The 13,442-nt window shown below is 37.2% G+C and overlaps 1 protein-coding gene across 7 annotated transcripts in view; it reads left to right on the top strand.

Moving 5' to 3' along the window:
- The window catches only part of Kug (FAT atypical cadherin kugelei), a 496,927-nt gene that overhangs the window by 456,173 nt on the left and 27,312 nt on the right, over positions 1 to 13,442 (top strand). For all 7 annotated transcript variants that reach the window (XM_072005760.1, XM_072005751.1, XM_072005742.1 and 4 more), the window contains exon 7: positions 12,105 to 12,260. In XM_072005760.1, the coding sequence (XP_071861861.1) occupies positions 12,105 to 12,260 (156 nt within the window). The remainder of the gene's footprint in view (positions 1 to 12,104; positions 12,261 to 13,442) is intronic.

The raw sequence follows: 13,442 nt of genomic DNA, 5'->3' as shown, positions 1-13,442 counted from the left end.
TCGTGAAACCACTCGGTCGTTTAGTCATCACGAACGACGTACGAGCTTCGTCGCCAGAGGATATAATATATGTACGTGTACATATATACGGCTCGCTTGATTTTCGTCTCGTTACACGTTTCTCTTTTGCTCGAGCTTCGAAATAAGAGACGGAAGAAAGCGCTTCTTTCTCGAGAAGCTTGCACAGTGGCGGTGTAAATTGATGTTCTGACAATACGTTTGTTATTCTGTTCTTTTCTCTTCTCTCTTTTCTGTTCTCTGTTATGACTCGCCGTGAAAGGGTTTCTTTTCTTTTTTCTGCTGGAAAGTAACTTTTGACGGTGGAAAAGAAAAAGGAGATGAAATGATAGGAACTGAATTTTGTAGACAAATTTTATTGCTTGAGTTACCCAAGTAAGTTAGAAGGTTTGGTATAAGAGAAGAATGGATAAACTAATGAAATCGAAGATATTAAAATAGAGAATGAGTAGTGTACCTAGAAAAATAAGTGGAAAGAAGGTACTTAAAAACAAAATGGAAATAATGGTGCGTAAAAAGATCTCTAAATAATCGAAAGATTTGGAAGTTACGTGAAAAAGTATAAAATTAAAAGCTTGCAAGAGTTTAAAATCAACAGCGCAAGGGCAATGTTTAGAAGAATACTAACAACAACAGTAGAAAGTAGAAAAAAATAGAAAGTATCGCTGATAAAAGAAGCTCCTAAACAAGAATCACAGAATGTCTAAAAAAATATAATACCAGAGCGTTATAGGAATGAGAAAGCGCGGAGGAAAAACAGAGAACCATAAAGGTTGACATAAAGTAGCACAGATAGTAGAATACGCGTAATACGGACATCGAGAAAAATCGAAAAATAGAGAAAGACCAACGCGAGAGTGAAAAATAGCAGACTACAAGCACGAAGAATCATAATGATGAAGAAACATAGGTACGGCAATAAACTGTAGCAAAAACAGAAGAATAGCTGGCAACGGTTTCCAAAAATGAAGGAGCACAGACGGTTAAGCGGTGATAGGGAAGAAATAGCGTATCAGAGGAAAAGTTGGGAAAGGCAAGGAAGCGAGGAGGATAAGGGGAGGAACTAATCAGAATGGTTATTCAAAAATCTTGACGATGGAAAACGCCTGGCCGTGAGCGTTCTGCGTGGTACGGTCGAACGATCATCGGGAGAAAATGCGAAACAGCCGCGAAAAAAAAAATCCGACACAAAGAGAATACGGGAATGCGTGAACCCACCCGCTTCAACGTACCATTGTCTCGAATTCTAAAGCGGCTATGTATCCGCGATTTTCATGGCTGCCTTGATTTCCACGGAACCTATTCGGCGATGATTTGACCTCGTGCCCATTCACTCTCTTGTATCGCCATATGTACAACACGTATCACTCGTTAAACTACTCGCCTTTCTTTTTTGTACAGCAGCGCTTTTGAATATAAATTTTTGTTCGATTAAATATTTCAGTATGATTGCTGTATTTCTTTCATCCTTCGCATGCAATACATTTGTATGTTTTATATTTTATAAAGGCTGTTCGATTGCCTGATATAAATATCTTCCTTCGTGTTTGTATTCAAGGATTACATATATACGTGGAGTGAGAGAATCGGTTCTAATTTAGATTGTAGTTTGTATCGCTGAATCATAATGACATCACACAGTCTATAACAATTTAGGTTAAATTACTGTTAATTTTAGAGTCTTTAATATTACTTGGTATTTTATATTTCACGCGGCAAACATTATCGATCTATAGAACTTAAAATTAGATAAATAATTTTGATTACCTGCGAGTTCTAATGACACGAACTGAAAGCATCGAACATCAACCCTCATTTTATCAATCACGTGATTCTGAATCCTAATATAGAATCCTTTATCCAAACTAAAACGCAAGCGGTGCAATATAAAGCGCATAAAAATCCAATTTCACCCGTACGAAGAATGTATTCCCTCGGTAAAAATCCGAGTTATTTGCCATGATATCGCACGGGTACACTGAGGAGGTAAGAATTTCCAGACAGAAATCGAAAGGCTGATATCTTGGAATCTGACTATATACTTTATTGCCAGAAACGTCAAAAATAGCCGGCAGATATAGGAATTCCAGCTCGACTTTGGTATTTCAGGCAGAAAACGGGAGTCTGCTCGAGGCTAGTCGGCTCGCCGACGGTTTCACTGAAACTTCATCAACGTTGTCCCATTTAAAAGCGTCTTCGCGGCCAAGCAAACCGAGGAAGGAAGAGAGATATCGGGATCCGCGTACCTCGATAAATCGTTCCGCAGAACGCAAACTTGGCGGCGGTCAATCTCGTAAGAGCCATGGTTCTCGAACACCGCCTTCGGGGCTATGGTTATTAATTACACGATCTGGCTGCTCGTTAATTGAAGACAAACTTCCTCCGCGGGCAAAAACAAGTAGACAATTAAGAGAAATACCGGAGCGTCGGCGACGGTCGTAGTCAGCGGATCTTCGATACCGTCTGCCCTCTCGAGCCAGTTCTAATTATTAACGACCGCAATTACTACGGTGTTTCCTGTGATAATATCTTTCAACCCTGTTGTAACTTCGTACGCGAGGAGATAGGGAGCTATCACGTATCAAGAGACAATGGAAGTATGTATCTAGGAAAGGTAATATGGTTCGTCGAGTGACGATATGGCGGTCATTTTGGTGACTTTGGCTATAGAGACGTTGATATACTTGGAACAATGTATTGGTAATGATGGATAAAAGATTTTTATATTTAGAGTAATGGCTTTTAAAAGTAAAACAATTCTTTAAATATTTAAGGATACCAAGCATTGTATATGTACAATTTTAGATCTCAATTGATGTCATTGATATAGTACAGAAGTTTAGATTCCATTGCTTAATTCTTTCTGAATTTCTTTATAACGAGGTAAAAATAATGTTGAGAAAGTTAATCTGATGTTCGGTTATTGTTGTCAAAATATACCGAGCGTAATGTGTTGTTTTTCCAACTGACTGTGTAAATGCATGTCGTTTTAGTTTGCCTGGTATCAAAGTGCAGAACTCGGGGAAGTTTCAACAAGCCTTTTATATGCTTTTTTGCGCAGCTTTATTTTCTAGGTTATATGAGGTGTAAATAAGTTGCAGCTATAAAGTTTATGATGATATATCAGGAGTTAGATGAGATTCAATCTTGATACGTGCTATCAAGAGTCTCAGCTAAAGCAAGCCAGAGTATATTTCTTGCAGATGTTCTTATCAGTTTTTATCGCGCTCGATTCTAAAGATGTGAACTAAAAAGAAACTATGTTAAGCTAACAAGGAAATAAAACGACTGTCAACTTGCAAATTACATGGATATCTCAAAGACCATTTTCATCAAAAATATCTTTCTTACTTCTAACAAATTTTATTTAACCTTTAAGTTAGTTGTTTATCATCTATTTGCCCTATTCTACTGCACGACTATAAATTCTACCAAGGATGTTAATCTCAAAAACTATTAAACTAAAAGTTTTTGCACTCGTTTTATAAATTGTCTCAGCAACGCTTAAAAGCTACACGAGCTTTTCTTGAAATAGCGAACAGAGATATCGCGATTTTAAGGAAACTTTCCTTCAGAAGAGAACAAACATCTACGTAAGAATGGCTTCTTATTGGATGAAACCGAAGAATCGTAGAACAGCAGAATTTCGCTATCGCATCCATAAAATATCGTATTAGACGCGCACATTTTCAAACGTCCCACGCAGAAGCTCGGTTTTATTTCGAAACCAAAGACACGTTGCCCGAAAGGATAACGTTTATCTAGCCACTTAACCGTCTTGTGTGGGACCTTAAGCGTTTTCCAATGCATAGCTGCGAGCTAAACGAGACGTATCCTTCCAATCCTTTAACCCTATTTCGATCCACGCCCGCAAAAAGTCTGTCGATGATCGAATCGGAGCGACCGTCGATCCTCCATTTGTCTTCCACTAAACATATTCTCGTGTTTCATTAGCATAATAAAACAAAAAATTGATGAAAATTAATAGACCACAGCGGTTGATCGAATTGAGCGCGTATTCTATCGAGAGACGCGTTTTCTTACACCTTTGTTGGCATTTTTTAATAAAACGTCGTTTGTACATATTTTTGAAATCATGCTCTTTTGAAAAACTCTGCTCTACTTTTCCAAAGTTGTATAATAGGATACCCCTTTAAAATAGTGATTTTCGCTGATTCGAGTTCGTAACGCTAATAAGATGAAAAGATTCTAATGAAATTATGATGGGAAGCCATGAGTGATAGAAAACAAGTGGACGAACAGGCTCGAATTATACTTCGAATTTTAACGGTGCACCGTGAAATTTTGCATTCGTGGACAGCCACTTTCCGATGCTCTTTCTCGAGCTTCCGCCGGTGAAAATAATTCATCGTGACCCGGTACCCTTGCTCGAATGTAATGGAATAAAAATACGATATCTTGTCGTATAAAAGCGAGAGAGAATTTTTCAACCGCTTTCCTACAGTTGCCAAAAAGAATAACAAATAAGTTGGTCAGAGGGAAAATAACAGAAAAGGATTAATTAAATTGAAGTTTGAAAACGAATCGTTCATTAATCACCTTGGAACTCCACTTAACATAGTTCCAAGTTAGAACTACGTGCTTTACCTTTGCTTCTTACGCGAAGAATTATTTTCGTATAAGAGTTTGTCGTTCATCGGAAATGGGTTTATTCAACGAAGAATATAACGAATAAACGTGACAGTGAACGGTTCCGAAATTATGTATATTTTTCTACCGAAACAAACAAGCGATACCGTACTAATGATTTATCAGTGTAGGTGAAACGAAAACAAAAACAGCAACATGATCTAAATGAAACGTTTCGTTAAATAAAACAGGAAAACTTGGACCAACGATTTTCCGACACTTTGGTCTTTTACGAATCTAAACACTTCTCTGTTCCAATAAAATGTTTTATGCTATCTATAGTTTATGGAAAAACATAAACTTCCTAGTGTAAAATCAACAAAAAACGTTTTTTTTTTTTATTAAAGTTTAAACTTTCCAACTTTGTGCCGAATTTTATAAACATATGTTTTATTAATCAAGATAAAATTGGAAATTATATTTTTATATTTTACATCATCCAAAATTATTTAAGCTCGAAACGTGGGAATAAAATAACGATAATATTGATTGAAGAAACGTTTGGAAATGTTTTATTTCTGAAAGGAATAAAAATCGTAATAAAAAATTTTACTTCTAAGTTACACAAAGGCAAATGATATAGCAGGAATGTCCATGATGGAATATGTTCACGATTAGTTATCCGGAATTTTCCGCCGAGTTTCACAAAGCTTTGTGGCATTGGAATTTTCCACAAATAAATGAAGCAAGTGAAGCATTCTAAAACGTACAGTCAGATAAAATTCTGATAGACTTGCCGGGACAATTTCCATGAATTCGAGAAAATGAAACTGTGCATAAACTTCCTATGAAATTTAAATTCAAAAATTAAATCTGCCGGGTAAAATCTACCTGTTATGAACTACAACGAGCATTAACGCGATGAAATAGAGAAATGTTTAAAAGAAATAACAGCAATATCTATGACGTATCGACGTATAAAAGGCGAATATAAGACTTACAAAGGGAAAAGCGAGAGAAATAGAAACACGGTAAAATTTTGTTTATCTTGAGAGAAATTTCTAGAAGTAGAATCAATGGTAACGGTAATTGCATTCGGGAAACCTCTTAAATAAACTGGTTCTTGCGGTGGTATCGCGTCGCTTTTGTGCCCATTGATAAGTTAGAAAGTTTGTAAGGAAGTCTTTGCAAAGCATGCTGTCTGTAACAGAAATTCATCGAGGCAGTTCCTTTCAAAATTCACTACAATTCTATCGCAAATTCCAAACGCAAGAAAATTGCGCGAGTTACGGAAAATTAAAAGCTATTGACTTTATTCCGATGACTAATGCGTGCATAAAGAAACTTTCTCAATCTCCTTCCTCTTTAATTTGCTTATTTCAATTTTATTCCTAATTACCTGATATTTATTTTCAATATACACTAAATTTTATCTTAAAGTTTAGTTTTTATCTTAAAGTTCTTTAGTTAACGTTAGTTAGTTAAAGTTATCATATTCGCTTAAAAATTGGAAAATGTTACAAACCTATTATATCGTAGTAGGTCATTTAATTTGATACCTTATATTATACGTTAACAATTTTGTTAAAAATGGATGTAGATTAAATTTGTGATTTACCACCAAAATTCTCAAAATTTTTAAATTATTATAATTTGAAATGAAAAATGGCATGTGCCCTGAAATTTTTCAGCAGGGATGTATTTCTAATTTAGATTTTGAATATTCTGTACCATGATTCATATCGATGATCTATTGTGACTAAAACATGATCATCTGCTTCAAGCCGATTCGAGTTCGATAGAAGCCTGGCTCTTGTTTCCACAATAAAAATGAAGATTTTCCTGTCTCTACGTTGCAGTAACTTCGGCATCAGCTATACAGCGATACGAGTGTATTCCTCCTCTATAAAAAGGGCCGTAAAAGTACGGACAGCGGTTCACCGAGCAAGACAATTTCGAAAAGCGCAGGTAATGGCGCCTACCGGGCGCCATTGACGATTTACACAGTCCTTGAAGCAGGTTTTGCCGCCCTAGAGTGCCGCTTTCTTTCGTCCGCAGAAATCTCGACATCTTTCTCGGACAGGTCGCTGCGTCTTTCAACGTGGCTTCAAAAGAAATCTTATCTGCGCTGAGTTCTGCGACAGTATCTGGCAACATTATAGAGTGGTATATCGGTCGGATTTGCGCAAGGTTGAGACGCAAAGTGCATGGGGAAATTAAGGGAACGATACGAGACGGGCTAGCGATAAGCTTGTAAAGGACGATGGAAATTTTATGGGCTCTCTTATTTGTCTTCTGATTATTTCTTAAAATATATTTTATATATACGTACGTAATAAAGTACGATAAGCTGTTTGATCCATTTAATTTGTTTCTAAGTGCTCTGCAATGTTAAAGAAAATGATAAGTTCAAGTAATAATACACTCAAAGATGATGGACATCTCTTATATTTTTATTTATGTAATGAATATCACAGAACATATATATGCGGATAATTCAAGAAAGTCCAATTGTCTGGATAAATATTATTTTTACTTTATATCGCGTATTTAATAAGTAGAAGGAGTGCTTGACCTTGAAAAGAAAGAACTGATTCTGAATTTGGAATAATCGCAGCCTGAAGGAAATATTACGTGGATCTCTGCTTTTCTAGAAACTAGAGCTACAAACTCTCGCGTAATTACCTAATTTCCATCAAACGTTCTCCACAATTAACAAAGAAAGCCCATCAAAGTTTTAGTTACATTTACCTTCCGAATTCGTTCCACTATGGCCCGTGTCTATTTATTTTAACCAAAAACAAAACGACACAGAGGTTGCCTCTTCCATTAAAGAAAATGATAGAAAACGTTTCGTTGACGAACATGTAGAGATCCACATAGGTAAAAGGTTAGCTGCAAACACGGCCGTGCAGTAAATTGCGGCCGCAATTGCGCGTTCTCGTTTCGTCTATATTTCATCAGATTCGAGAATCGTTTCAGCTTGGAGAAACCAAGAACAACGTCGATTGCGTGTCTCAGATGAACGACATTCCTGGAATCGAACTTTATCATCGCGATATTTTACTTGCCGATTTTGCTATCAACGTGATCTTAACATTAAATAGAATTAAATGATGATTTGAAATGAAATGTTCTAGCTCCTAAGCCAGCAATATCGATTGATTACACTTCGTAACAAAGATAATTTTCATCATATGAAATACAGAATACTAAATAAGATTTATGTGTCCCGAAGTTAGGTACATTGGTCGAAATTTGTACGTACCTAACTATATCAATTGAGCATTAAATCCGATGAAATCATTAGAAGCTATTCTCGTAATTGCTAGAAGGATACTAAATCAAAGGGAGAAGACGCTGAAGAGTGCACAATCACTGCTGCGTTGTTACCGGTAATCGTGGGGAAGACAGAGGCCCTTCAAACAGGACACGTCCTCGAAGATGGAATCGAGCGAGTTTGGAACAAGAGGTTTTGTTCCATTGTGCTTGCGTTCGCGGAGTTAAATTGTTTGTGACTTGTAATTCGTACAGAAATTGGTTGATAGTTTTAACAAAACGTTATTTATTAATTGGATATATATTAGAAACTACCAGACGAAACTGACCAATTCGTAATTTTTCATAGAAAGTTTACGGATGTACAACGATGAATTCTTAGCAATTAAATCAATTTTTCATGAAGTGCATGAAAAGAAATTTGTTTTTCTCGTTTCATAACATATTTTTTTTTTTATAAATCTTCCACTTTTATCTTTTTTTGGCGCACACTTCGCGTTTCAGTCGTCAGTATTTCCAATGTTAAATATTCCGCCAATTAATTCATCTCTACATCGCCAAAAGTATCCCAGCCATAGCGTCGAATTAACATCACTATCACGAGCTACTTAAATCGTATATTCAAATTTAGAGGAGGATTCGTTCCAATTTACACTTAACTACCCTCGTCACGCACGCCAACGATGTATACACGCGTTACGTTACCACATATAGCAACGTTAAAACTATACCTAGCTACTACAGCCAATGGAACATCGTTTCTCGTTGGTTAGAGTTTCCTGGACACACGAAACTCTCGAATCCACTGTATCGTGGTGAGGGAGACATTGTAACCACCGAACCTATCCTCTGTTCGCTGGATAAAACAAGAGTTTCGTAGTGCTAATTTAGTGCAGGTGTTACCAAACGGATGTGACGCGTAGCCTTCGCGAAGTGTCCATCGGGACGGCGGATTTACGCTGGAAATGGCTGCTCGATCATCCGTCTATCCACGGAAATTACATTCCCGGGTATCTGATCATTTTTGCGTTGAACGATAAGGTTCCGTTGTTTATTCATTGTTGCAGAGTACCGTAAAGCTCGCTTTTAGTCGGCTTATATTTCGTTGAAGGCAAACCAGTAGGGACCATTGAAAACTTTCACTCAGTGAATAAGAATAAATAGAATAATGATGCAAGTTTCACAAATGTGCAACTAATCTAAAATATTTCACAAAATAAAGGAGAAAAGCATGATAAAATGAGAGAAGATGAACTATAATGAAATTGAGACTATAAATAGAAAATTAAATTTAATTCATAATAAAATTTAACGATGCAACATAATACACAGAAAGGTTTCAAGAAAATCATAATTTTCGAGACAGTTCTATCTTTCTGTTAAACTCGCTTCCTTCTTAACAGGTTAGCTGGCAGAGACATTTCGAAAGACTTGATGCTTTAATTAAGACTCAATAACTCCTGTACTTGGAAGAAACCGAGTGGACATTCGCGATACTCAGCCAATTTACTCGTTTTCTCAAAACGACCCTGTCTTTCCGAGCTAAATTAATGAAAATTGTTGTGTCGCCTCGCCCGTCGTGGGAAACGTTCTAATTCCACAATCGTTATTTGAGGGATTTTTCGAGGCTTCCGCGTCGAATTAAGTGAACTTGTCCGAGAGATTCTCTGACCAATTTACGCTTAGAAAGACCTGTCCCTTTATTTCGAAGAGTAACAATCGCGCCCGTCTTAAAAATCCTATTTAGAACGAACCACAGCGACATCTCTCGTTATGTATTTTCCTTTTTTCTTTCTTTTTTAAGCAAGATACCGAGATAGCAGTTTCTCTGGTTTAGAAAAGTTACTTTTCGCGTTATCGAAGAGGTCGAGGGAGGAATGGAAGAGTAATCGAATGGAACGCGAGGATTCTAGATGTCTCGAATTCGAGCTTACAAGCATCGAGCATCGTTGGCTTTGTGCATTCCTGACCGGTGGATGTGATTAAATATCGATCGGCTGCTATGTCAGGAGAATAAGACTGGCCGTGTAAATAATTTCGCTGAAAGTGCTTCATATTGCAGGCATAATTGAAACGCGTCCAGCTACGGTAGAGAATAAATGGAAAATAAAAAGCAGAAAACAAAAGGGAAGAATAAAAAGGGACGTAATCAAAGTAACGAGGAAAGAGAAATATATTACCATGGACCGTGAAAAAATTCACATCAACACCATGAACGAACATAATGATAAATGAATACGTTCTTTAAGTTTCGATATCGCGAATTTCTTTTCGATCAATATACGCTAAGAATAATTGATAACTCGATATCGGTTAATCAATACCAGGGACGATGCTCACCGTAGCTGATACACAGTCTGTGGAACGATCGACTCCCCGTTGATATATTGCACACCGGCTATTTTTTACAGAGACACGCCAACATGTAAAATCGTACCGTTGCATAAGGCAAAACAGTCACGTTTCCACGGCGAACGAAACAACCGGTCCAAAGTAATTAAACTGTATCCTCGATCGTCGCCGCTCTGGCTATGACAGCTTCCGATTGAGCATTTTGCTAAATTCAATAAAACTTTTGCTTCTTCGTGCACACGGAATCAATTCTATTGATACGCGTTCGTTTTCTTCCTGTCTCAACCTCGTACTCCCTTTTGCGCTCGTTCGGATCGTTCTCGCACCAGCTTTCAATAACGCGACGATAAAACCGTTCTGGTTCCCGTGAAAATCGCTGCGATAGCACGGAGGCACGCAGGAAGGTGTGCGACGAATTTTTCTCAAGGTTTTGGAAGGCGCATATACAACTTTGATTCAAGGAATTTAATGGAGATTGAAGACGGCAATTTTAATTTTCGAGCGGATTGTCACAGAAACATAAAATGTTTTTGACGTGACGTGATTTCAGTGTGGTAAATAAAGAAATTTTTATTTTTGAAACAGACCTCTTTGAGTTTTACTAAAATTCTATATATTCAAAGTTATATCGATAAATGATAAAAATGACCGCATTATCGGTACAGTAATTTCTACTTCCATGAAATTTCAGACCATTGAACGAAATGAAAATGTGACCATAATTAAATAGCACTTCGAAGAATTACATGAAAGTATTTAGTACAGAAAGAATTTCTTTACTCGCGAAGGACAATTATAGAAAATTGTTCCTACCGAGAATTCACTTCTGAAATAAAATGTCTAATCGATTCTATACGCAAGTACGTTCGGTTAGATAGAAACTGCGGAGGATCTTATCTTCGCAGGAACCTTTCTATGTCGAAGAAATAAGTTTTCCTTTTGCTCACCACGAGATTTCGTCGGCCTTTTACATTTACGATTGTGGGACGGAACCGGTCAGCCGTGCCGATTGTGCAGATCGTAGCACCCGATATTCACGAATGAAAAGTCGGGATTCCGCGGTACCACAGCGAAGGAAGTAGAAAGTGGGCGGGATAAGGGTAACGACAGCGATAAGTGGGATAAAAGAAAAAGGAAATTCCTGATAGACTGTACGGGGAAACTAATCCTGGCGGCAAACATTTTGAGATATTACATTGGAATGGTCGCTTTCGTGTTTCATCTTACGATTAACTTAAATTGGAGGCGTTTAATTAATTAACATTATAATCGTAATTTCAATGCTATCTCGATGACATAGATGTTAAATTAACAAAGTTCTTATTTCAACCTTTTGATGAAAAGAATAGTTAAAAAAATTAAATTTATCAAATATACATAAAATTATATGTTTTTTTCAAAATGATGATGATATACCTCTTTTCTTTTTTATTTACATAAAATGATTATTACAGAGGAAACTTACAGCATCAACGATAAACACGTTAAGACAGATCGAGATTATACATGGACGTTAAACCGTGTTTAATATATGCAAATGCACGTTACCGTAACTTGTCCGTATCTAGGAATTAGTAGAATTTAGTTTGAGCGAACTTCCTGAATACTGATTGGCAATGGTTGAGTTGTAAAGACCGACCTATATTCCCAAAGATTGACCTTTATTCCCATCTATTTCGAGAGACCCGATAGAGCATCCGTCTACAACTTTCGTACAAAAATGTATCATAATTCTTATAAATTCAGATATTTCTGACAATATTGTTAACTTCGACTGATGTATGAAATAACTTTGTACGTAAAATACATAGAGTACACGATTACAATCGATACTCTCTTATTAAAACTACGATTCTCTGTTTTAGGTGACAGTCAGGGACGATGGAAGACCATCTTTGTCCTCGACGACCCGCGTCGTGATCGCGGTGGCAGACATAAACGACCATGGTCCAGAATTCGAGCAAAAGTTCTACACCGTTCAGATCCCAGCATCACCATCTACCGACAAACCACTGTTCCAGGTAAGCCACCACCTCCGGAAGTACCCTAAAATCGATCTTCGTAATTCTGTCCGACCTTCTAGTTGAGAATTAGGAACTGGCATCGCACCATTTTCTTCGAGTCTCGATGTAACCGAAGAAACAGACGGTCGTCTGTATTCTGTCCCGTTTCGTTTTTCTCTTTGTCTCTTTGTACACCAAGTAGAAGTAATCCCCCGTATCTTGTTGTATATACATATTATCCGTTCGCTCGTGAAGAATCATCCCCCGTCCCGCGACAGGAATACCACTCGTCCAAATGTACGTATGCCAAACCAAAGGGAGCCGCGAGAGTTGGAATGGACAATTAAAAAGTTGCAAAGGATTCGAGGATTTTCAGTAAATTCGAAAATTTTGATTCCAATTCGAGGAACTGTTCTCTCTTGGAACTCCAAGTTTCGACTCACGTGCTTCCCTTGAGTCGAGCGCAAGCTGATCGGAAGTGAACGTTACCGAGTGAAATTTAACACAAGCTAATCTTTTAATAGTATCGACAAATCTATTGGCTTGAGAGTATGGATTCTAGTTTGATAGTTATCGAAGTTTGATAGTGCGTAGTGTGATGTTAAAGTTTGTTGAACGTAAGATATCTATTATTGGCTATGCTTCTCTTACCTAAAAGAACTATTATTGTACTTTTTATAATTATTGAACATTGTTTCTAGAGAACACTATTTCTATTTCTAGAATTATTAAAATTAGACCACTCGAGAATTATGTTACTGAAAATTAAAAGTATTCATTCCTTCAATAACATTAATTTACGATTAAAATTACTACCCTGCAAATCAGTAGCGTTCACTTCGAACAGGCCAGTTTCGCTGTCGACTTTGGTTACCCAATCAAACTGTCTGAAAATAGTGTCAGAACCTCACGCTTTTCTGTAATGAAAGCCAAAATCTTCCAACAGAACCAACTGTATCGATACCGAAACGTCGCTTCCCAAACCCACCTATTTGTTGGCGATTGCTTGGAATCTGTCTTAATTTTGTACGCATATATCGCACGACGTACTCAACACGATACCGAAATGTAGAAAAAATCTGATATAAAGCTCATAAGAAAATAGGAAGAGGGAATGAAGAATGGGTCGGTCGCTCGTTATCGAACGTGTTCTTTCTTGGAGACTTGTTTTCGATGTGATCAAAGCAACCCACCGGTGAC

The sequence above is a fragment of the Bombus fervidus genome, chromosome 1, assembly GCF_041682495.2.
Source record: "Bombus fervidus isolate BK054 chromosome 1, iyBomFerv1, whole genome shotgun sequence".
NCBI lineage: Eukaryota > Metazoa > Arthropoda > Insecta > Hymenoptera > Apidae > Bombus > Bombus fervidus.
The sequence above is the reverse complement of the archived record's forward strand: the minus strand, read 5'-3'. Positions and strand labels throughout refer to the sequence as shown.